Here is a 27,119-nt window from a genome sequence, read left to right on the forward strand (position 1 = left end):
CGAATTCCGGGCTCTGAAATCGCTACAGGCAGCAAGAGCTACGCACACAGGCACACAAATGCTCATAATACATATAGTAACGGCGACTGTGTGTGTGCACGCTCGTCGCGAAAGCATTTTCACTATGAGCACCAGCGCTTTCATACCCTTCCCACAAGTAATATCGAAGACACATACATATTTTGTACGAGCTTGGCAAACGGTTTAAAGAGTTCGGTATACTCTTCACACAGAAGGGAAGGCATGGGTTCTTGCTGCGAAGAAATTTCAATTTTCGTGAGCTGCTGCTTGTGTTCACATGCATACACACTTCTACACATTTGAGAGAGCATAGAGCATCGAGAGAGAGAGAGCAAGGGAAAGATTGAGCATAGAAGGATCTTTTGTTCAACATTTGACCATCTCGGTCGAGCGCGTGAAGCGAAATGATTGTGCTTTCGTATATTTTCGTTGCTCGAGTCTAAAAGTAATTCGCCGAGCGAATTCAAAGCAGTCTGGGGCGCTAAAGTCCCAGAAAAAGCGTGCAAAAAGCTTTCCACTAGTTGTCTAGTCTATGTGTTCTCTGGTTAGTGGTATTACTATTAATAAGATCCTAGAAGATCTATTCTTTCCCGGCGGACCCATAATGCAATTAGGCAACGGAATAACGCGAGTCAATTATCTGACGAAGAACGAGAAATCGCCCGAGAAAGGCACCGCAGTCAGTTCAAACAGAGGGAAATCTATGATATACTGATTAATGCAATTGATGATGGAAATGGTGGCCTATTTTTTTTGGATGCCCCCGGTGGAACTGGGAAGTAATTTCTCATATCATTGATTTTGGCAACTGTACGTGCGAGATCCGAAATTGCGGTAGCAATTGCTTCTTCTGGAATAGCGGCCACATTGTTAGACGGATGCCATACGGCTCACTCAGCGTTAAAATTGCCATTAAATCTTCAAGCTACTGAACAACCGACATGTAACATTTCAAAACTCTGCAATGGCCAAAGTTTTATTAGCATCAAAAATTATCATATGGGACGAATGCACAATGGCGCACAAACACGCATTGGAAGCACTAGACAGAACATTAAAAGATCTGCGCAATGACTCGAGATGTTTTGGTGGTTCAATGATTTTATTATCTGGCAATTTCCGACAAACACTACCAGTAATTCTAAGATCTACTGCTGCCGATGAAATAAATGCTTGCCTCAAAGCATCAAATCTGTGGCGATATGTAACCAAACTTCAACTATCTGTAAATATGAGAGTTGCATTGTTGAACGATCTATCTGCTGTTGATTTCTCGAAGCAATTGCTGAATATCGGTAATGGCCGTATTCCTGTTAACGAATCGAGTGGTTTGATTTCATTTCCTCAAAATATTCGTCTCATTAAAAGATGAGCTTATCAACAAAGTATTTCCGAATATCTTTGCTCTCCACAAAAATACTAAATGGAGCGAGCAATTTTGGCGGCTAAAAATAAAGATGTGGATGACCTTAATCTTATAATTCAAAATAAAATCGATGGTACTCTGTATTCATTCAAATCTATCGACAGTGTAACAAACGAAGAAGAAGCCAATAATTATCCAACTGAATTTTTGAACTCCTTGGATGTGCCTGGTTTACCACCTCACAATTTACAACTGAAGGTTGGCTCGGTAGTTATTATGCCTATAAATTTAAACCAACCAAAACTGTGCAATGGAACGCGTTTGGTGATAAGAAAACTGATGAGCAATGTGATTCACGTGTCGATACTCAAAGGAAAATTTAAAGATGAGGAAGTTGTTATTCCTAGGATTCCGATGATCCCAACAGATATGCCCTTTGAGTTTAAACGAATTCAATTCCCGATTCGTCTTGCCTTCGCCATGACGATCAACAAATCACAGGGCCAATCTCTAACTATTTGTGGCCTCAATCTAGAAAATGTGAGTTTTTCTCATGGTCAATTGTACGTGGCATGCTAACGTGTTGGCAAACCATCCGCATTGTTCGTTCTTGCACGTAACCAAAAAACAAAGAATGTCGTTTACAATAAGGTGCTTGAAAGAAAATCCGATTAATAAATTAATCAGAGTGTATCCCAATCTGAACAACATAGCTTTCAACAATTTTTTACCTAGAAATAATGGATAGGGCAATGCAACGTTTGCCGGGCCAGCTAGTATGTGTATAAAACAAGTACAGAATTATTCGAATATCAGATTGGAGGGTTCACAGTATCTCCTAGTCGAGCAGTCTCGACTAGAGCCTTCTTACTTGTTACTTACTTGTTAACCTTCTTATTCTACGATATTTATCTATGCGGATGATGCAAAACTTTGCCTTCCATACTCAAGTAAAAATGGGCATCTACACCTTCAAGATGACCTTAATGCATTTCAACATTTTTGTGTGGCAAACCACTGCACCTAAATTGCTCAATGTGTATGAAAATGACATTCAGTCGTCCCGTTCTTATATTGTTGACTATAAAAGTAGTAACATTTCCTTAAAGCGTATCTTTACAGTCAAAGATCTTGGTGTTTTCTTCGACTGTAAACTTAATTTAAATCTTCATATTTCTACCATCATAAATGAAGCCAAAAGTGTGCTTGGCTTTATTTAACGTCTAAGGATTTTAAAGATCCTTTTATTACAAAACAATTATTTATTTCGCTTGTGCGTCTTATCTTAGAGTACACAAACACAAACTGCGTCAGGATCTTTTCGAATTTCTTTTCTTTAATTTTTAATAATAATAATAATTTTTTAATAATTTTAATTGTATTAATTATATTTAAGCTCTTTTAATATCGTATTTTAAGTTTTCCATTTTAACACTGTCTTTTCATATTTTCAATAGTATTACTGACCCATTTGCTTTATTATTGAAATTGTATAGATTAAGAGATTGAAGTATTTAATTATGAAATTAAACCACTGTAGATAGTAGTTTGTAGTGGCGCTGGAATAGAAAAAAAGAAGCAGCCTAAAAGTAGGCAATCCGCTGAGCTTGGAGTGGCTTGGAAAAGTTGATCACGCGATCACGGATGTGGCAATCCCAAATCTGGATTTAACAGGAGAAATTGTCACTCTCACCTAGGCCAAAAAAAACTGTTCCCAAGCGATGACTTGCCGCCTCATGGGATCGGCCATATTTCCTTTTGCTTTTCAATCTCAACCACCGACCACAAAGGTTGACTAAAAATTTCACTGTGAAAAGTTGTGAGAATTGTGAAAATTGAAATTAAAAGTAAAATTTTTTTTGTGAAAGTGCCAAATCAATAAGTGGTAAGCCGAATCCTTTAAGGCCATAAAACAAAATAAAAACAAGTAAGAAAGCTCTAGTCGAGACTGCTCGACTACGAGATCCCCTGAACCCTACAAGCAACTGATATTTCAATAATAGTTCAGGGTTCAGGGTATAAAAAACAACAATTATTTATGTCCAATTTATGCACAAACCTCTTTGCAGGTTTGGCACCCAGCCTAAAATTTAATTTCTTTTTGCCAGCGTGCAATTGGGTACGCAGCCGCGCAACGTATGTTTAGTTCATCGCGCTGCTGGATATCTACAGCTACACGCAGCTACATACATATGCACATTGTCTAGCTGAAAATACATAATATCTTCGCATCTGCCACGCCTCTACACTGTCGCTGCTACACACACGCACCACAATTTTATTTAAAAAGGGCACAGCTATCTTGCCAGCTTTTGCTAGTATTAACTAGTCACTGGGCTTATATTTTTTTGCACCGTTTGGAGTGAATAAATAATAATTATACAATAAAATCTAGGTTAATCATAGTCGATAAGCTATAGACATTATGTATTCTTAATCCTATACACCTATTCCCAATGAAAATTTCTTATTAGCTAAACTCTCTCTATCGTAACTTCTTTCGTTGTCACTATCCGCTTTCGTTTTCTTTTTTTATGCATTATATTTTTTTTTTTTGGTAGTTAGATTCATTTTCAAAATTTAGCACATATTGCAGCCACACCGAAATGGAAGCGCTTTCATCGCGGGATATTGCTGTAAGTGACGAATCATTCCATATTTAACATTGCACATTTATTTTTATTATTTTCTGTCAGCGGTCATAACAGCTGCATTAGAAAAAACATAATGCATAAGCAATAATCTTCTTTCCCACGCATCATATTGAATTTGATCAGCTGATCTATTGCTGAAAGAAAGCTCTCCTATCGCTTCTTATCTGATCTTCTGCCTTCTGCCCAAAGCAATAATGTATAATTATTTTGTTAATAGTAAATCTAATGAAGTATAACTAAGTTTCTTTATTTTGGGGCCATGCGGCGCGTTTTGATAGGTGTTTAGCTCTCCAAGCTGGGGATGGGGTCGCTGACAATATAGGCAGGTAGCCAGCGACCAAGGTAGGGTGGGCACGGTCGGTCGCCTTAATATATAAAGGCCGACATTCGCTGAGCAAGCACATAATTGCTTGCGCAGCGAGACCCAGCTTGGACATGTATGTTTGTGTGTGCCTAATTCTTTCCAATCTCTCTCTCTCTCTCTCTTCCTATTCTAAACAAGTGGCCGGTGATAGTCGTTTGCACGCGAATTTTCATTTATAAATATATATTGGCAGCGCTAGGAGTTGCAGTTCCCCTTTTCATACCCTCTTCCCCGTCACGATGACTCAATGGTCGGATCCAGCGCGTGCACTGCACCAACCCTCCTATCCCACCATCTGCGCTTGATCATGTAACTCGTTACAAGTTATTGTTGTACGCGCTAGCACGGGAGTGTCGCTCTCCCAACGATCGCTCTCCCGCTGCTCGCGCTTAGATGCGCATAGGTTACTTTACAGACACTTCAGCTCGCTCTCACACACTTAATCTCTAAGTCTTCAATTTCAACTTCGGTCTGTTCTTCGCGGTGGCCGATTACTAACCAAAAATCTTTTCTTTTCTAATCTGCGCTCGAAGCGCTCGGCGTCGGCAGCGCAGCTCTCCGCTCACGAACTCTCCACGCAGGGTTGCGCCGCCGATCGCCGAAATTTCAATCACGCTTTGGCAACTTATTAGAATACAAATTTGAAATTTTCTTCTTGCGGCTACCAAATATAAACAATAAATTAACATTTGAAATTTTATTCTAACGGCTATCAACTATAAATATCAACTATGTCTACTGCTAATAATACAAACTACGACGATCGGGTACATTCTATGTGTTCAGGCATGAACATATGAATATACGAAGATCGTATACATGCCTCCGACGCACTCAGCGACTAGCAGGTAGTGCGCTGTGAAAAGATAAGGGTCACATGTACGGACTGCATAAATAGACAAATGAAGACCAACCCTTGCAACCCCCGAGTCAGATTACGAAGGAGACGAGCGCTGAGCCTTACAAACTCGGCGATAGGATAAGAATAGCTAATAGACCAACGCGGAGTCTTACACACTCAGCGATAAGATATGTATATTTAATAGCCCAATGCTGAGCCTTACACACTCAGCAATAGATACATTAGATTTAAGGGTTGAAATTATGCATGAGTCTGGGTATATAAACCCAGGCTCAGAATAATAAAAATCAATACGAAACTAAACACCATCATAGTCAAGTGTATTCGTTCATGGTCCTTCGAGCCGGAGGAAGTATTTTAATACTTCGATGAAGTCCACAGGGAAAAGTGTTTGTGTTTAGTACAAAGTGAAGTGCTAAATAATTGTAGATTTGTGCATTGGCTTATCAACCCAAAATGTGAGTCGATGCACAGCAAGATCAACCTGGTGATCAAAACAAAAAAACCTCCAACGGGAAAAGCCAATGGATCTATAATAAACAAACGACTGTGTCGTCAACCATCAATATTTAAAAAGGAATGTTTGATGGCATAATGGCAGAAATCAGGAACAAAGTTGCCAATCACGCCATAGACACAGGCCAACTTCATAACTGGGCAACGAGACCGGAAACATCAAGGCAAGAGATGTTTTTATTCGGTTGGTCGAGCCCAATGGAAGAGTTGGTAAAACTTGTGGATAAAAAAGCTCTAAGATTACGGAAGGGAATGGCGGAAGAGTCTGCCTTCTTAGAGCATAACATCCAGAAAGATATTCTATCCTATAAAGACAGGTTATCTCTACGATGGAATAAGGTCCAGTCAGCGCTAGCAGATTTAGAGGCGAGATATGCAGAACATTCCTCTTGCAGCGATGAAATAGAAGAACTGGAATACAGCCTCGACGAACTGTTAAACAAACTTAACAGAAAACAAGTAAGAAAGCTCTAGTCGAGACTGCTCGACTACGAGATCCCCTGAACCCTACAAGCAACTGATATTTCAATAATAATTAGCAAACACACACGCACACACACACACACGCATACATACAAATACACGCACACACACACGCATACAAACAAACACACGCATACACACACACTCACATATACAGGCGATTGCGCTTGGGTTGCGCTGCAGTGTTGGCAATTTTAGGAGAACTTATTTGTTGAATAATTTCATTTCTAGACGTACGATCGTATTGAAACTTTCAGAAAGTAATCATAATGTTGAAATGTATAAGTATACCGAAGCACAAGTTTCTAGTATTTAATATACGACTTTTACATAGATGAGGGTGAGGGGGTGGAGTGGAGGGGTTGGGGGTAAATTTTAACAAAAACCGAAATTGTATCAAATGCATCTTAATATACATTTTAAATTTGGAGACTAGCTTGAAAGATGTAGGAAATATAATTTTTTAAGTGATCTTCGATAAGGTTTTTTATCGATAAAAAAAGTATCGGAATAAGTTATCGTTTTTTGGTGATAAACTCGATATGCGCGTGATATTTACAGACATTTAAAAAAATCAAGTCTCTAGCTCTTATATCTTCTGAAATCGACGCGTTTAAACATACGGACAGACGGACAGACGGACAGGGCCTGCCACGCCTCCTTCTGCCTGTTACATACATTTTAACAAAACCATTATACCCTGATATCCCATTTTCAATGGGTTCAGGGCTCTGCTAACTGCACAGTAAGCTGCGACTGCGCTTGCAATATATGTATGAGAATTTGTGTTGAATAATTTAATTTCTGGATAATGTTTAAATGTATGTTCATACGAAGGCACAAGTCTCTACTACTTGAATTACAAAGGTGAGGGCCAAATTATATAAAATACACAAAAGTCTACATTTAAAATTTAGAAGCTCTGGCTCTAAAGGTGTGGGAGATATAATATAACAACTAGCTAATAAAATATCGGGACTAGTTATCTATTTGTAGAGAAAACCTCGATATGCGCGTGATATAGACGGATCTAGAGAACAAATTTCAAGTCTATAGCTCATATATCTTCTGGGATCGACGCGATCGAGATTGCTCAACTAGGAGATACCTTTAACCCTCCAAGCTGATATTCTTATCATTCTGCACACATACATACACATGCATCCACCCTCACGCGCCCTCGCTCTGCTAACTGCGCAGTAAGCAGCGACTGCGCTTGGGCTGCGCTGCAGTGTGAGAATTTACTTGGTGAATAACTTCTTTTGTAAACATACAATCTTAATGAAATTTTCAGGGCGTAATTATATGGTACACAAAATGTATGTCCATTCCAAAGCACAAGTCTCTAGTACTTGAAATACGTTTTTTACAAATTGGGGGCGAAGGGGGCGTGGTATCTAAAGTCTGTTAATTACAAAATGTTTGTATTCATCATATGTATATACACAATAAATCTGAAGACTCCACGTCTAATATAACTCGGATGAAACCCAAAAAACAAAATGAATTTTTCGATTATTCTCGATAAAAAGTTATCGGATGAGTTATCGAAAAAATAAAGCAAACTCGTACTGCGTAGGGTATACATGAGTATGCACACAAAATTTCAGCTCTCTACCTCTTATATCTTCTGAGATCTCGGCGTTCATACGGACAGACGGACGGACAGACGGACAGGGCTATATCGACTCAGCTCGTCGTGCTGATCAAGAATATATATACTTTGTGGGGTCTGCGATGATTCCTTCTGCCTGTTACATACTTTTTCACAAAACCATTATACCCTGATTTTCCATTTTCAATGGGTTCAGGGTATAAAAATGTACCAAAGCTTACTTTAACCTTAAAAATGTAGAAAGGATCAGAAAGAAAACAAGTAAGAACGTTGTAGTCGTGTGTTACCGACTGCAGAATACGCATTCACATCCCATCAGTAATTTGGAAGTTAAGTTTTGCCTTACTGTAGAAAATTCTGCCCCTACTGAGCGTAGACACTTCATTTTTGGTCAGTTAATAGAGCAAGCTAACGGTAAGCTAACTGCAAAAACCGGATGCTTACGCCAAAAATGAGAAAATTAGAGTATATTAAAGAGGCAATATTGTAACTTATCAAAATTTGAAGCTTTTAGCTCTTATACATTACTATGTAAGGACATGTACCCGCCAAAGCTTTTTCGTCTTAGGAGGTCAGTCCGAGTATATTTACTAAATTTAGCAGAATTTGAAAAATCACTATATCTTCAGGTCCGATTTTCCACGCCCCTAGTAGCCGTATTCCCACTAAACCAGTATAGATATCCAAATAATTTATCTGATATCTGATTTATTAGTAATTCATTACGTATTAAGGCATTTTGATATTTTTCTGTTCTAAAAAATAAAGATTTAAAACTAAAAAAAAATTGTTGTGGGCAATATAAAAAAAAAAATGGCATTAAAACGGAATTCATTTCATTTTCCTTCTATAACAAAAAAGCTTATGATACATAAAAATTTTATATCACATATTAAATAGGGGTATGAAAATTCGAGAAGTGGCAATCCCACAAGAAATGTATTGGAAAATTGCTTAGCAGCTCTGGATAATGCAAAGTACGGCTTAACTTTTTCATCCGGTCTTGGTGCTACTACTGCTGTTCTTACTATGCTCAATAGTGGTGATCACATTGTAATGGGAGATGATGTGTACGGAGGAACAAATCGACTGATAAGGTGAGTCTTATATTTTGTATCAACGTATTTATTCGAAAGTTGTTTCTAACAATTTTAGACAAGTGGCATCAAGGTTAGGAATTTCGGCAACTTTTGTCGATTCTACTAATTTAAATATATTTAAGGCTGCTCTTAAACCTGAAACGAAGGTATGTTAAAAATAAATATTATATTCTAATAGTACGCCCAGCGCCAAAAAAAAACCGCACTCTGAATTTTTTTAATTGGTACCTTTTTTAATCATTTAAATCTCATGGTATTTGTACTTTTATAAGAGTTTTTTTGCTGAAATTTCTGAAAATCATCGGAGAATTGGAGGCTATGAAAAAAAAAAAAAAAAAAACACAGTAAGAACGTTGCAGTCGGGCCTTACCGACTGCGGAATACTCATTCACACACATAAGCAATTAGTAGCTAAGTTTAGCTCTAATACTGTAGTAAGTTTAGTTTTTCTCGATTTGCCACGCCCCTACTGGGCGTAGACACTTAAGCTCATAGAACAAGCTAACCGTAACATAGCTGAAAAATTTGGATGCTCACGCTTAAAAAATGAAAAAATTACAGGGTATTTTTGGATATGCCACGCCCCAAAAGAGCCGTAACAATATTTTTTTGGGAAATCGATAGGGGAGGTTACTATAATAACTTAACTATCCAAATTTGAAGCTTCTAGCTCTTATACTTTAGGAGATATAAACTTTTTCGGTTTGCCACGCCTTCTTTGGGAGCTTTTTTGTCTTGGGAGGTCAGCCCCAGTATATATACAAAATTTGAGGTCTCTAGCATCAATACTGTCCAAAATATATCAGAATTTGAAAAATCCTATATCTTTAGGTCCGATTTGCCACGCCTTTAAAAGGCTTAGACATGAAATCTTTATAGAATCATAGCATACCTCATGTGCAAAATTTTAACGGGCTTTAAAAACTATAGGAGATACAGTTTCATCCGATTTGCCACGCCCCCAATGGGCGTAGATATATCCGCCATAGCACATGATCTTGGATGGTCGACGTGGACATTCGAAATTTCAGCTTTCTAGCTCATTTTTGGAATATCGGAAAATGCATTTTCCGATTTGCCACGCCCCTAGTGATCGGATCGGGAAAACCCAATATACTCATTTCATTTTCGGGAATGAGTATAAAAATATAACACACATATATATATCTATATTTCGGCGTACTCCTTCGAACTTATTTTCCTTAAATTCTGTACTAAAATTAAATTAAATTAAATAAATTAAATTCGCTTTAACTTCTCTACTACATACTCGGCATTAAATTAATACACAATACCCTAAATAAAATCGTATAGTTGCCGAAAAAGTTCGGCAGCTCATGGTATAATAATAATAATATGTGCGTGTGTATGTATAAGTACCTCAAAGGAGTGTAGAGTGATTAAAATATCAGATTGGAGGGTTCAGGGTGTCTCCTAGTCGAGCAGTTTTGACTAGAGCCTTCTTACTTGTTTTTTTTTATACCCTGAACCCATTGAAAATGGAAATCAGGGTATAATGGTTTTGTTAAAATGTATGTAACAAGCAGAAGGAGGCGTGGCAGACCCCACAAAGTAAATATATTCTTGATCAGGGCGAAGAGCTGAGTCGATTTGGCCCTGTCCGTCTGTCTGTCTGTCCGTCTCTCCGTATGTTTGACCGCGTCGATTTCAGAAGATATAAGACCTAAAGTCTTCAAATTTTTTAAAATGTCCGTATATATCGCGCGAATATCGAGTTTATCACTAAAATTTGATAACTCATCCCTTTATTTTGTTATCGATAAAAAACGTATCGAAAATCATTAATAAAATTATATCTCCTACATCTTTAAAGCTAGAGTTTCCCAATTTAAACAAGTAAGAAAGCTCTAGTCGAGACTGCTCGACTACAAGATCCCCTGAATCCTTCGAGCAAATGATATTTCCATAATAATTCGCACACACACACGCACATACACAGGCGAATGCGCTTGGGTTGCGGTGCAGTGTTGGCAATATTATAAAAACTTATATGTTAAATAATTTAATTTCTACAGGTACGATCTTAATGAAACTTTCAGAACGTTATCATAATGATACTTTAAGAATGTTTAAATGTATGTATATACCGAAGCACAAGTCTCTAGTATTTGATATGACTTTTTCACACAATCAAATATATATATATATGTATGTATATATATATTTTCTTGGTGTGGGGGTGGTCGGCTAAACGTCGAAAGTCTCGGAATGACCTTCGGCCCAGGTAGTAAAATTGTGCCATATTGCTCTGTAACAGCACTAGGGTACCTTTGTTATGCTGTTTTCCTCAAAAAAATTAATTTCTTGACTCGATAAAAACTTTCACGTTTAAAGCTTGGTGAAAAGTTCGTACATACATACATACACATGTATGTATAAAATTTAGTTGATCCTATCAAAATCGTGTTTCGTTCTTTCCGTTATGAAATTAAAGTGTAAATGGTCCATACATAATAATTGCTGATAAGAACAGGGAAACCATGTGTTTTACACAGTAACCAACAAGTGTTTGTCGTTTGCAGAGCAATCCATTAAAAATGAGTTTTAAAGTTCAGCCAAAGGGGTTTGCCACTAAATCTATTCACGCTGGTCAGGATCCGGAGCAATGGAAAAGTGCTTGTGTCATACCACCTATTTCATTGAGCACAACTTTTAAACAAGATGCTCCGGGAGAGCATCGTGTAAGTTCTACGAAACTGTAAAGGCTAATCGGCAGCTAGCGTCACAATCTAAATATTAACGCAAATTATAGTACTCTGTTCGTATATATATATATAGACCAGACCAAAAATTGGTACAAGTTCAATGTAAATGTTCAATGTAAACCCATTGAAAATGGCAAATCAGGGTATAATGGATTTGTTAAGAGTAAGTAACAGGCAGACGGAGACGTGGCATATCCCAAAAAGTATATACTTGTATGTACTTGATCATGGCGACGAGCTGAGTCGATTTAGCTTTGTCCGTCTGTCCGTCCGTCCATCTGTCCGAATGTTTTTAAGCGTCGATTTCAGAATATACACATACATATATGAGTTAGACTTCAATTTTTTTTAGATGTCCTAAAAAAAAATCGAGACTTCATCCCATTATTGGTATTATCGATTAAAATCATTATTGAAAATCAGTTGTAAAATTATATCTCCTAGATCTGAAAACTAGAGTTTCTAAATTTTAAATATATATTCAAATGATTTTTATAAAAATTAGATTTTCGTTATATTTATCAGCTCCAAATTCACCAAAATACCCAGTGAAGGTCAGATGCCAGTATAATTTCAATGATTTGGCAATTTTTTTAAAATTGTAAAAGAATATACAGTTAAATACATACATAAGCGCGCCTCTTCAATCGAGCCCAAAATCGTTCACATCATTCTAAGTTGAGGCACACGCTAATGTTCACCAACGCTTTCATACCCTTCTCGCAAATAATACCGAAAACGCAAGTATTTTGTACGAGCTTGGCAAACGGTTTGATAATTTCGGAATACTCTTCACACAGAAGGGAGTGCATGGGTTCTAGCTGCGAAGAAATTTCAATTTTAGTGAGCTGCTGCTTGTGCTTATACATATACACATTTGAGAGAGAAACAAGCATGGAGAAAGAGAGAGCAAGGGAAACATTCAGCATAGAGGGATCTTATGTTCAACCATCGACCATGCCCTCTGAGCTGGCACTCTTTCATAAACACGCATGGGCTGCAGCACTAACAAAAAAACACATAGACCAAACACGCAGTGTAAAGTTTTTCGCACTCTTTTTTCAAGCTTTGCGACCACAAAAATTTCGAATTTACTCGGCTCCTTACTTTTAGGGTCGGGCTACTATACAAAAGAACAGTTATTTCGGTTCATGCGCTAAACCGATGTGATCGATGTGAACGAAAGATGGGATATTACTTGTAGAAGCATTTTCATATGTGCTTGGGACATGAACATTGGCGTGTACCTACCAGTGCACTGTTCGTCGCGAAATCATATTCTTTGTGCGCATGAAAATTTTCATACTCTTCCCACAAGTAATTATTGAAGCGCTCTGAGTTTGTTTGTATGAGCGAGGAAAACGCTTTTAAAACTTCGGTGTACCCTTCTTTCAAAAGGAAAGCGCTGGGATCGTCGCGAGAGAGAAAAAGTGACAAATGCAAAGCGCATAGATCAGGTCCATTTCGTTTGAGTTTTTGCAGCGCACTGATTTCGTCGTGCTATCTTTCATTACCCGAGCCAGCAAATACCGAGCCGAGCGAATACGAAGTTGGTTGGTGCCCACGAGCCACATTTTTCGGTGTGGAACAAATTTGTTCTACATGCCTAGAACTGACCGAAACAGAACCGTAAAGCTTTTTTGACGCTTTTATTTCGAGTGTTAGCACCCCTAACAGCTCAACTTAGAATTGTGTAAGCGATTTTAGGTTCAAATGGCAGGGGCGCGTTTATATTTGAGTACCTAACTCACTAAAGTTACAAGTGCACATCCCAATATTTTTATACCCTGAACCCATTGAAAATGGGAAATAAGGGTATAATGTTTTTGTGAAAAAGTATGTAACAGGCAGAAGGAATCATCGCAGGCCCCATAAAGTATATATATTCTTGATCAGCACGAGTCTAAAGCACAAGTCTCTAGTACTTGAAATACGTTTTTTACAAATTGGGAGCGAAGGGGGCGTGGTATCTAAAGTCTGTTAATTACAAAATGTTTGTATTCATCATATGTATATACACAATAAATCTGAAGACTCCACGTCTAATAGTATTCCAATGAGGCTCAAAAAACAAAATCAATTTTTCGATTATTCTCGATAAAAAAGTTATCGGATGAGTTATCGAAAAAATAAAGCAAACTCGTACTGCGTATGGTATACACGAGTATGCACACAAAATTTCAGCTCTCTACCTCTTATATCTTCTGAGATCTCGGCGTTCATACGGACAGACGGACGGACGAACAGACGGACAGGGCTATATCGACTCAGCTCGTCGTGCTGATCAAGAATATATATACTTTGTGGGGTCTGCGATGATTCCTTCTGCCTGTTACATACTTTTTCACAAAACCATTATACCCTGATTTTCCATTTTCAATGGGTTCAGGGTATAAAAATGTACCAAAGCTTACTTTAACCTTAAAAATGTAGAAAGGATCAGAAAGAAAACAAGTAAGAACGTTGTAGTCGTGTGTTACCGACTGCGGAATACGCATTCACATCCCATCAGTAATTTGGAAGTTAAGTTTTGCCCTAATACTGTAGAAAATTCTGCCCCTACTGAGCGTAGACACTTCATTTTTGGTCAGTTAATAGAGCAAGCTAACGGTAAGCTAACTGCAAAAACCGGATGCTTACGCCAAAAATGAGAAAATTAGAGTATATTAAAGAGGCAATATTGTAACTTATCAAAATTTGAAGCTTTTAGCTCTTATACATTACTATGTAAGGACATGTACCCGCCAAAGCTTTTTCGTCTTAGGAGGTCAGTCCGAGTATATTTACTAAATTTAGCAGAATTTGAAAAATCACTATATCTTCAGGTCCGATTTTCCACGCCCCTAGTGGGCGGATCGGAGATAGACACGAGTAAGTGTTCCAAATTTCATTGCATAAAACCGATATACTCATTTCACTTTTTTGAATGTAAATTTCACCAGTATATGTATGTAAATATATGCACAGGTGCAAGGGATCGATAATCACATCCCATTTAATCTGGTACTACATTTTATTATAATTGATTCTGATAGGCTAACCCAATATCATTGAAATGAAGTCAGCTTAAAATATAAATATGTAAAATAACGATAGGATCGCCACCGGCTCACGGTGACAGTCAAATCGTTCGTTGTCAAAAGAGATTTAAATAATAAGTCTATGATGAATTCTTTATTAAACGGTATAATATTTATTCTTGAATTAGTATTTGAGAAAATTAACTTATAAGTGTCTGCGCCAGAATCGGACTGACTTCACCTTCCTCGAGCAGCCTTTTCTTTTATCGTAGCGTCAGCGACTCTAGCCCGGCCGTTAGTGGGCCCACAACAACAAGCGGCTCCAACGACGGCCTCGGGAGCGGCAACGGTAGCGCGTCAGCAGTTTTGGCTTGGTCGCTATCGAACCCGTGGCAGCAGGGCGGCGCCGACGCCGGCAGCACATCAGCAACGTCAGAGGTTTCCTATGACTGTTTCTGAGGCTCCACGTCGGTTTCCGGTATCAGATCCAGCACTTCGGCGTATCAGCGTAATTGCTACTGTGTCGCAATAGCTGTCCGCGGGTGGCAAATGGTGAGAGGCGAAAGTGGGTGGGGGACTAGGCGGCGCGAGTGTGGCTAAGTGGTAAGAGAGCAGCTGGGAGCAGAGGGGCGTAAATGTTGCTAAGTGGTGAGAGAACGAAACTGAGACGTCGGAGTCGGGGATAGGGAAGAAGAAGAGTTGATGCGCACTAGCTGGTGTTAGCTTGTATTTATATAAGCATACTTCGGTTGCTCACAACGCTTTCGACTATAATGGCATCCTCACACACTTATATTAAATTAGTTATTTTGTATTTAAGTTGAGAATATTTCCTCGAAATAATGGATATGGAAAAACAACGTTTGCCGGGTCAGCTAGTTATATATACATAATTATAATTAATTTATACACACCGGACAAAAGTGTACTACACTAATAAGTTAAATAAATGCTTTTAGTATATCGAGTAGCGGACTATGGGACATGAAATACACAAATCGTACTATCTCTAGATGTACTTTGGGACCATAGCAGAATTAAAATTTTGTTGTTGTAAAATATTATTATAATATATGGCTTTGTTATATATAGTTGTTCAGTTACTTATAACTGTCTAAAAAAAAAAAAAGTCAAAACTCATACAATACCAATGTCAATACTTTTTTTACTCACTGTATATGTATGTACTTTATGGGTTCTGCCACGCCTCCTGCATTACTATAAAAGCATTATACGCTGTTTTTCCATTTTCCAAGGGCTCAAGGCTCAAAATTCAACAAATAAATTCTCATATTGCTTATACATGCGTGTAGATGTATGTGGGTATACAGTGTCTCACATATTATTTCGTTCAGCGTACAATTTTAAAGCCGTATTCCCACTAAACCAGTATAGATATCCAAATAATTTAAGTGATATCTGATTTATTAGTAATTCATTACGTATTTCTGTTCTAAAAAACAAAGATTTAAAACTAAAAAAAAATTGTTGTCGGCAATATCCAAAAAAAATGGCATTAAAACGGAATTCATTTCATTTGAATTCATTTCATTTTCCTTCTATAACAAAAAAGCTTATGATACATAAAAATTTTATATCATATATTAAATAGGGGTATGAATATTCGAGAAGTGGCAATCCCACAAGAAATGTATTGGAAAATTGCTTAGCAGCTCTGGATAATGCAAAGTACGGCTTAACTTTTTCATCCGGTCTTGGTGCTACTACTGCTGTTCTTACTATGCTCAATAGTGGTGATCACATTGTAATGGGAGATGATGTGTACGGAGGAACAAATCGACTGATAAGGTGAGTCTTATATTTTGTATCAACGTATTTATTCGAAAGTTGTTTCTAACAATTTTAGACAAGTGGCATCAAGGTTAGGAATTTCGGCAACTTTTGTCGATTCTACTAATTTAAATATATTTAAGGCTGCCCTTAAACCTGAAACGAAGGTATGTTAAAAATAAATATTATATTCTAATAGTACGCCCAGCGCCAAAAAAAACCGCACTCTGAATTTTTTTAATTGGTACCTTTTTTAATCATTTAAATCTCATGGTATTTGTACTTTTATAAGAGTTTTTTTGCTGAAATTTCTGAAAATCATCGGAGAATTGGAGGCTATGAAAAAAAAAAAAAAAAAACACAGTAAGAACGTTGCAGTCGGGCCTTACCGACTGCGGAATACTCATTCACACACATAAGCAATTTAGTAGCTAAGTTTAGCTCTAATACTGTAGTAAGTTTAGTTTTTCTCGATTTGCCACGCCCCTACTGGGCGTAGACACTTAAGCTCATAGAACAAGCTAACCGTAACATAGCTGAAAAATTTGGATGCTCACGCTTAAAAAATGAAAAAATTACAGGGTATTTTTGGATATGCCACGCCCCAAAAGAGCCGTAACAATATTTTTTGGAAATCGATAGGGGAGGTTACTATAATAACTTAACTATCCAAATTTGAAGCTTCTAGCTCTTATACTTTAGGAGATATAAACTTTTTCGGTTTGCCACGCCTTCTTTGGGCGGAAAATCTATCATAGCTCGTTGGACTTGGGAGGTCAACCTGCGTATATATACAAAATTTGAGGTCTCTAGCATCAATACTGCCTAAAATATAGCAGAATTTGAAAAATCACTATATCTTCAGGTCTGATTTGACACGAAAATCAATTAAGTTCCCATAGTAAGCACACACTGCAACGTATACGTGTTTATGCTTGCATACCTATGTTTTTCTGAGTGTGAGTGTGGAAGTTTCTTGTGTAAGCCAAAAGACTCGAAGAATTATTGTGAAATATATATTTGTTGAAGGGTTCAGGGATTCTCGTAGTCTCGCAGTCTCGACTAGAGCTTTCTTACTTGTTTCATGTTATTTAAACTAATTTGTATAAACATATAAAAAATTTACCAAAGCTTACATTTAATCATAAAAAAATTAAGGATCAGAAAGAAAACAAGTAAGAACGTTGTAGTCACACCCCATCAGCAATTTGGAAGTCAAGTTTTTCCCTAATACTGTCGAAAACTCAGTTTTTCTTGACTTGCCATGTCTCTAACGGGCGTTGACACTTCATTTTTGGTCTGTTAATAGAGCAAGCTAACGGTAAGCTAACTGCAAAACGGGATGCTTACGCCAAAAATGAGGAAATTTATGCCACGCCCCTAAAGAGGCGTAACAATATTTCTTGGGGAATTGATAGAAGAGTTACTCTTAACTTAGCTATCAAAATTTGAAGCTTCGAGCTCTTATACTTAAGGACATATAAACTTTTCGGGTTTGTCACGCCCCCTGTGGGTGAACATATACCCGCCAAAGCGTTTTCGTCTTGAGAGGTCAACTCGAGTATATATACCAAATTTTAAGTCTCTAGCATCAATAGTTTCCTAATGGGCGTAGACACATAATTTACATTAATCTTTATAGAATCATAACGTGTGCACATTTTTAACGCTCTATCTTAAAAACTCTAGGAGATACAGTTTTATCCGATTTTTCACGCCAGCAATGGACGTAGATATGTATATCCGCCATATCTGGTGATCTTGGATGGTCGATGCGGATCTACAAACCGAATTTCAACTTTCCAGCTCTTCAACTAACATGATTTCTGGTATATCGGAAAATGCTTATATATTAATTTCTATTTTTGTTAAAAGGGATGGTTTTTTGGGGAAGATATTTGGGTGACGCGCATCGAAGCCGAGACTAGTGTATATTGTTACCATTCTGTAGGGCAGAGTATTCCGGTTGCATCTGAACTCGTTGAACAAGACGACATAATAGGAACTTTGGTGGTTTTATTGTCGGGATGAATTTATGAACATAGCCAAAAATGCGTTTTATTATTCCGAACGAATTTATGTATTTGATTGAAAGCGAGATTGAAAACTCTTTGACGAATCAGTGCCTACGCCAATAACATTTGTCCTTTGCAAACAAGGTCCATGCATCCGTAATTTTGAGTGCAAGAGCTTCAACGGTGCTGCTCCTTTGGTTAACATATTCGAAGGATTGATTTCAGTTGGCACGTAGTGTCACTCCATGTCGATCGTGAGCTGCTGTATGGCAAAAATCTTGTTAGCGCCAAACCCCTTTAATTTGGATGCCCATGCATCACATTCGAATAAGTTCAATTTACCTATTTAGCTTATCAAGTTTACAAGTAAGCGCATTATTCAAGTTAGTCTTGGAATAGAGTAGCTACACTTGAACAATATTATTCTTCGATGAACGAACATAAACACAAGAACCATAGGTGTGAAGGCTAGCATCACAGAAGGCATGTAAGCCTTGCTTTAAGTTGGAGTACTTAAACATGAAATATTGCGTTGCACACTTGGTGAAAGTCCTTACAAAATTCGCTTCAAATAATTTCCAATGATTGTGGATGGCCCTCATCCCATTGCCGCTTGTCTCTGCATATGTGTTGCAAGATTATTTTTTCCCTTGTTAATGTTGGTGCCATCAAACATAACGGATCGTAGCATCGCGCAATGGTTGATGGAACTTAACGTGTTTTTTATGTTTGCCAATACTAATTTGCGGCTCGAAAGTGAATACGAAGCTATCCGTTCGAAGCTCCCAGATGAGTCCGAGAGTTTTTGTCACATTAGTGCCATCGTCAACTTTGAGAAAACTCTCCTGTTCAGTTTCTGGAACTCCGCTAGGTGAGCTGACTGAATTTCAGCACCATTTTCTTAATTTGAAGTTGCCTCGCGCAAGAAGATTTGTGGTTTGTTGCAGTATGTCCCGAGCTTCTTCACCTGAAATGTGCGAAAGCGAACGAGTGTATCTTAAATAGTCGGTCCTGACATATGAACATCATTTAATGAAAGCCCAGATGTGATAACAGTCGAGCCGTCGTTGTTTGCACAAAGATGAGACAAGAAGTATTTAGAGTTCTTTGCGCTGTGCACCAGTGACATGTTCTATTTTATTTTATTTAAAGATATTGACAAAACTTGAGTAAACTAAAATTAAATCTATATATATAAAAGAGAGTTGTGAAAAGTTTTCCAGAACTTATAACTCGAGATCTGCTGGACCAATTTTCATGGTGAATTGCGATTGATTTCAGGATTTTCTAACTGTTATTGTAGTTTTGTCAGATAACGCTCTGTTATTAGCTTATTGTATTTTAGCTACGAGATTGTCAAGCAAAACGATAGCGTTGGTGTAGAAGCGTCGCAAGTTATGTTACAGCGGCGGAGGTTCAAAGCCCCTTCAATGTTTTGTGTTTTTTTCATACATACTTCGTTTTTTATAAAATAGGTACTTATTTTATTCTTTTTTCTAATTGAAAAATTTTATAAGTTTAAATTTGTTTCTTAAATAGCCCTCATATATGTATGTACGCATATATGCATGTATATGTATGTACATAAGTCTGCACGCATATGTAGCATCAAGCATTCCAGCCTTTCTTATGCACGCGCTCATTTGTATGTGTGTATGTATGTACACATAAATGTATACTCTAGCGTTGAAATGAGACTGATTTGTTTTTGCTTTGTTCTTGAATTTACCATCCGCTACTCTCATAACAAGAATCTTATTTTTAGATTTCATTTTAATTACAATTGTTGACAGTAGGTGGTGGCGCTGTCGGCAAAGGCGCCGGATCAATTTGTTTTTGTTATTTTGACAAACAGGGCTTGGGTGCGAGCTCAAATCCCGCGTCGCCCTGATTAAGAATATATGTACATACATACATACTTTGTGGGGTCTGCCACGCCTCCTTCTGCCTGTTGATTTCCCATTTTCAATGGGTTCAAGGTATAAAAAATGCTCAAGCGATCGTGCAAATCGCACTATCTTAAGAACAAACGTTTTGCAGGATGGTCAGATTGGGAAATCAGGGAAGATCGTGAGCACACATTTAAATCATTTGGTGCTTCCAAGACTCCCAGTTATTTTGTCTTTTGCGAAGACACGAGCCACATGACATTTCAATGTAAGCCCTTTGAGCAATTGCCACTCCCTCTCTGCCTAAATTGTCTAAGAAAGGGACATCAGTTGAAAGACTGCTAATTTGGTACCGCACCTATTAATCGAAGCACCATTCCTTATTGCATTACAATCAGTCTTCAGTAGCTACATCGCAACTCAAAGACCTTCGGATGATACCAATAACAGTACTCGACTTGGTGATTTGGTTCGTCAATCTTGGGAAGTGGAGCATCTTTTCGAGCCTATCGCCAAGGTAACAACAGAGCTCCATTGTCAGCAGCATTGCATCGCAGCTCATCGTCGATTGTATTCAGGGAAATATTTAGTCTGCTTGCCAAAAAGCCAAGGCGTCGAATCTTTGGACGACTCTTATTAGCATGCTAAGCGTAGGCTGCAATTTGCAGCAATGAGGGAGAAATACTCTGCATTTATGAATTAATCTCAACCAGAGAGAGTTCTCAGTGAGAGTGTACGGTCGTTTTTATACCCTGAACCCATTGAAAATGGGAAATCAGGGTATAATGGTTTTGTGTAAAAGTATGTAACAGGCAGAAGGAATCATCGCAGACCCCATAAAGTATATATATTCTTGATCAGCATGACGAGCTGAGTTGATATAGCCCTGTCCGTCTGTCCGTCCGTCCGTCCGTCCGTCCGTCCGTCCGTCCGTCCGTCCGTCCGTCCGTATGAACGCCGAGATCTCAGAAGATATAAGAGCTAGAGAGCTGAAATTTTGTGTGCATACTCGTGTATACCATACGCAGTACGAGTTTGCTTTATTTTTTCGATAACTCATCCGATAACTTTTTTATCGAGAATAATCGAAAAATTGATTTTGTTTTTTGAGCCTCATTGGAATACTATTAGACGTGGAGACTTCAGATTTACTGGGTATATATATATGATGAATACAAACATTTTGTAATCAACAGATTTTTGATACCACGCCCCCTTCGCCCCCAATTTGTAAAAAACGTATTTCAAGTACTAGAGACTTGTGCTTTGGAATATACACACATTTTGACCATATAATTACGCCCTGAAAATTTCATTAAGATCATATGTTTACAAACGAAGTTATTCACCAAGTAAATTCTCATACTGTTGTCCACACTGCAGCGCAGCCCAAGCGCAGTCGCTGCTTACTGCGCAGTTAGCAGAGAGCGGGCGCGTGAGGGTGGATGCATATGTATGCATGTGTGCGTGCATAATAGAAGTGCAGAATGATAAGTATATCAGCTTGGAGGGTTCAGGGTATCTCCTAGTCGAGCAGTTTCGACTAGAGTCTTCTTACTTGTTGTTTTCTGCTCAGCAAATTTGCTGATTTTTATAATTAAGCGTTTTTATTAAATTGTTCACCCAACTGCGTTTTTATATTCATTCACGTAGTGAATTAGTATATTGGTTTTGTGCAATGTCCGTCTTGCTGTCCGTCCGTCTGTCCGTCCGTCCGTCTGTCCGTCTGTCCGTATGAACGCAGTTCATTTCGCCGCTATTGAAGCTAGAGACTTGAAATTTTGAACACATACTCGTGTTAAACTCCGATTTATAAAGTGTTAAAATTTCCCCGATCCGCCCACTAGGGGCGTGGCAAATCGGAAAATGCATTTTCCGATATACCAGAAATCATGTTAGTTGAAGAGCTAGAAAGGTGAAATTTGGTATGTAGATCCGCGTTGACCCCCCAAGTCCAAAAAGCTATGGTGGATATATCTACGCCCATTGGGGGCGTGGCAAATCAGATAAAACTGTATCTCCTAAAGTTCTAAAGCTAGAACGCTAGAAATTCGCTAATGAGCTAATGCTATAATTCTATAATTACTGATGAAAAATTTTTATGTCTACGCCTACTAGGGGCGTGGCAAACCGGACCTGAAGATATAGTTATTTTTCAATATATTCTATATTCTATATTCTAGGCACTATTGATGCTAGAGACTTGAAATTTGGTAAACGCGAGTTGACCTCCCAAGTCCAACAAGCTATAGTGGATATATGTCCGCTCAAAGGGGGCGTGGCAAACCGCAAAACTTTATATCTCCTACAGTTTAAGAGCTAGAAGCTATAAATTCGGATAGTTGAATTACTGGTAACCTTCTCCATCGATGCCCCAAAAATAATTGTCACGCCTCTTTGGGGCGTGGCATATCGAAAAATACCCTGTAATTTTAACATTTTTTGAGCGTAAGCATTCAAATTTCGCATTTACGTTACCGTTAGCTCTTTCTAAGATCAGGCCAAAAATGAGGTGTCTACGGCCACTAGAGGCGTAGCAATCGGCATTTGTAGTATCAAATTGCGACATTTATATGCTTGAGCTATCTATGTATGTACATGTATATACAAAGAGGCTTAATAGGCATTGATAACACGGAAGGAAAGATTTTTATAAAATTTAAAAGTAAAATTTAAATATTTAAAAAATATAAAATAAGCTAAAAGAACAAAATTTGCACTTTACAAAAAAGAGTTTTCCGCGGGATTTGAACTCGCACCCAAGCCCTGTTTGTCAAAGTAACAAAAACAAATTGATCCGGCGCCTTTGCCGACAGCGCCACCACCTACTGTCAACAATTGTAATCAAAATGAAATCCAAAAATAAGATTCTTGTTATGAGAGTAGCGGATGGTAAATTCAAGAACAAAGCAAAAACAAATCAGTCTCATTTCAACGCTAGAGTATACATTTATGTGTACATACATGCACACATACAAATGAGCGCGTGCATAAGAAAGGCTGGAATGCTTGATGCTACATATGCGTGCAGACTTATGTACATACATATACATGCATATATGCGTACATACATATATGAGGGCTATTTAAGAAACAAATTTAAACTTATAAAATTTTTCAATTAGAAAAAAGAATAAAATAAGTACCTATTTTATAAAAAACGAAGTATGTATGAAAAAAACACAAAACATTGAAGGAGCTTTGAACCTCCGCCGCTGTAACATAACTTGCGACGCTTCTACACCAACGCTATCGTTTTGCTTGACAATCTCGTAGCTAACATACAATAAGCTAATAACAGAGCGTCATCTGACAAAACTACAATAACAGCTAGAAAATCCAGAAATCAATCGCAATTCTTAGAATACTAAAAAGCGCGCTTTTGTAATGTAAGCAAACGCTTAAGAATCAGAAAATTTAAATTTAAATTTAGAAAAATTACCATACATTTGTACTCAAAAAGTGCACGATCAATATAAGAATTATTGAATACTTGATAAAAATTACCAAAAGCTACAATATAAACAAAAAGCATAATTGTTTTGTACTAAATTTTTTTAAAGCCAAATTAAATTGGAAATAAGAATAAATGCCCCTTTGTAAACATAGCATCATGTATACGGACTGTGAATGAGTATTCCGCAGTCGGTAGCGCCCGACTGCAACGTTCTTACTTGTTTACAAATATGATGGTGAGGGGGTGGATATAGGAGGGGTGTTAAATTTTAACAAAAACCGAAATTGTATAAAATTCTTCCTAATATACATTTTAAATTTAAAGATTTGGTAGATATAATTTTATAACTGATCTTCGAAAAGGTTTTTTATAAAAAAAAATATCGGAGTGAGTGATAATCTATCACTCGTTTTTTATTGATAATCTCGTTATGCGCGCGATAGATACGAACATTAAAAAAAAAAATTGAAGTCTCTAGCTCTAATATCTTCTGAGATCAACGCGTTCCTACATACGGACAGACGGACGGACAGGGCCTAATTGACTTAGCCCGTCGCCCTGATCAAGAATATTTATACTTTGTGGGCCTCCTTCTGTCTGTTACATACATTTCAAAAAAACCATTATACCCTGATTTCCCATTTTCGATGGGTTCATTACCTCATGACCTCATTAGCAATCAATTTTTGGACAGCTTATAGAGCAAGCTATCGGTAACCCAACTGCTAAGTTAGGATACTTCAAGAAAGTGAAATGAAAAATTGGTTTTGTGCAATGGCCGTCCGTCTGTCCGTATGAACGCAGTTTATTCCGGCGCTATTGAAGCTAAAGTCTCGGAACATAAGCTCGTGTATATCTCCGATTTATAAAGTGTTAAAATTGTCCCAATCCACCCACTAGAGGCGTGGCAAATCGGAAAATGCATCTTCCGATATACCAGAAATCGTATTGGTTGATGAGCTAGAAAGCTGAAATTTGGAGTATAGACCCGCGCCGACCATCCAAGATCACGAGCAATGGCGGATATATTTACGCCCATTGGGGGCGTTTTTAAGCTAGAGCGTTAAAATTGCACATGAGCTAATGTTATGATTCTATAAAGATTAATGAAGATATTATATGTCTACGCCCACTAGGGGCAAATCGGACCTGAAGATATATATAGTACTTTTCTTAAATTAAAATTTCGATAGTTAAGTTACTGGTAACCTCCTCTATCGATTCCCAAAATTATAGTATTACGCCCCTTTAGGGGCGTGGTAATTCGACAAATACCCTGTATTTTTTTCATTTTTGGAACGTAAGTATCCAAACTTTGCAGTAGGTTATCGTTAGCTTGTTTTGATCTTGCTCATTGTATCCAAGTATATATTACAAGTTTCTTTGCTCAAAATACGTAACTTTGTTTATAAGCATAATCACTCTTATCAAATAAAAAAAATTAATTGTGTATAGAATTACATTTGTATTAAATGCTTTTTTTTTTAGCTGGTTTGGATTGAGTCACCAACAAATCCACTCATAAAAGTAGCGGACATCGAAGCGATTGCAAAAATATGCCATCAGGCCGGAGATATAATTGTAGCGGTAGACAATACATTTCTTACCTCATACTTTCAAAGACCTCTCGATTTGGGGGCGGACCTAGTTTGCTATTCATTAACAAAATATATGAATGGACATACGGATGTTGTTATGGGCGGAATAACAATGAACTCTGATGATCTATATAATAGATTAAAATTTTTACAAAACGGTAAGACTAAGATTATTATTAATAACCACTATTTATTTTATATTATTATTATTTATTTTTTCAGCGGTTGGTATCGTTCCATCTCCGTTTGATTGCTATCAAGTTAATCGTAGTCTGAAAACATTATCATTGCGCATGCAAAAGCATCAGCAAAATGCACTCGAGATTGCAAAATTTCTTGAATCGCATAATTTTGTTGAAAAAGTTCTCCATCCAGCACTGCAATCCCATCCCCATCATGCTATTGCTCTTAAACAAACATATGGCTACAGTGGAGTGTTTTCCTTTTATATAAAAGGATCCCTAAAGCATTCCACAGCATTTTTAAAAGCCCTAAAAGTGTTCACATTGGCCGAGAGTCTTGGAGGATATGAGAGTTTGGCTGAACTACCGTAAGTACCCGTAAATTTATAAAATGCATTAAAATTAATACAGCGCACTTATCAATCATATTAGATACTATACCTCTACATAATGCAATAACCAAGTCTTTTTTAATCTAATTTTTTTAGATCTATCATGACACACGCCTCTGTTCCTTTTGAAGACCGAAAAGCGTTGGGTATTACTGATGCTCTTATTCGTTTGTCCGTCGGACTAGAGGACTCGGATGATTTAATAAATGATCTTCGTTGTGCCTTGGATATATCAGCCAAAGTTGAAACCTAAAAAAAAAAAAAATTTACGTGGAAATTTTGTATAAAATGGTAAAGCATAAACAAATATTGATGCGATATATAAAATTGTAAACTGTAATGTAATAAAACCATAATTAAAAGATTCGGGGCATTTTTCCATAAAGTAAACATTAATTTCATTACTGATTGGATAAACGGGCGGAAAGACAGAATTGCTTATATCGATTCAGGTCGTCGCCTTGATCGGGAAAGTTTGTATATACTTTATGGGACTAGCCACTTATACTTCTGCCTGTTACCTACATTTTCAAAAACAAACAAGTAACAACGACAATTGAAGAAGGCCATTCGGGCAAGTAAAAGAGAATGCTTTCCAGAGTTGTTCTGCTCAGCCGAATATGACCCTTGGGGCAGGGCACATAAAACAGTAGTTAAAAGACTATACGCAGATAAACAGATGCAGCCGACAGATCGTCTGGAGCTTAAATCGATTGTGGAAACGCTCTTTCCAGAAAGATTAAGCTTCCTTCATGCCCCGGAGTCCGAGTCTGCAAATCAGGGCTCAACGAGCACTCAAATTGTTTTAGTTACAGACGAAGAGGTCTTAGAACCAACACAGCTCCAGGGACGGACGGGATCCCAAATCGTGCGCTAAAGCTAGCCCTTGCTTTGCACCCTAGTACGTTCGCCGAATTATTCAACGAATGCTTACTACAAGAGACGTTCTCTACAAAATGGAAGACCCAGAACCTGGTATTGCTACCAGCCATCTTCATACAGACCGATCTGCCTCTTAGATACCATAGAAAGGGTGTTTGAAAATTTATCTGCTCTAGACTGGAGACT

At 37.7% G+C, this 27,119-nt stretch overlaps 1 protein-coding gene across 1 annotated transcript; it reads left to right on the top strand.

The window, feature by feature from the left end:
• The first annotated feature begins 11,480 nt into the window (after positions 1-11,480).
• LOC108658203 (cystathionine gamma-lyase-like) lies at positions 11,481-26,441 on the top strand. Its single transcript, XM_089257684.1, has 6 exons — positions 11,481-11,683; positions 16,340-16,536; positions 16,595-16,685; positions 25,368-25,635; positions 25,700-26,027; positions 26,148-26,441. Exons 1-6 carry the CDS (start codon positions 11,540-11,542, stop codon positions 26,302-26,304), a joined length of 1,185 nt encoding a protein of 394 aa, XP_089113810.1. The 5' UTR covers positions 11,481-11,539; the 3' UTR covers positions 26,305-26,441.
• The last annotated feature ends 678 nt before the right edge of the window (positions 26,442-27,119 follow it).

The sequence above is a fragment of the Drosophila navojoa genome, chromosome 3, assembly GCF_054131105.1.
Source record: "Drosophila navojoa isolate 15081-1374.11 chromosome 3, UAZ_NAV_1.0, whole genome shotgun sequence".
In the NCBI taxonomy this organism is placed as follows: domain Eukaryota; kingdom Metazoa; phylum Arthropoda; class Insecta; order Diptera; family Drosophilidae; genus Drosophila; species Drosophila navojoa.

What these genes read in the sequence shown, in the direction of transcription:
- LOC108658203 (XM_089257684.1), top strand. Translation starts at nt 11,540, where the DNA reads ATGAGTTTTAAAGTTCAGCCAAAGGGGTTTGCCACTAAATCTATTCAC. An exon ending in ATTAAAATTTTTACAAAACG is followed by an intron (nt 25,636 to 25,699) that starts GTAAGACTAAGA and finishes TTATTTTTTCAG; the next exon opens with CGGTTGGTATCGTTCCATCT. An exon ending in GAGAGTTTGGCTGAACTACC is followed by an intron (nt 26,028 to 26,147) that starts GTAAGTACCCGT and finishes TAATTTTTTTAG; the next exon opens with ATCTATCATGACACACGCCT.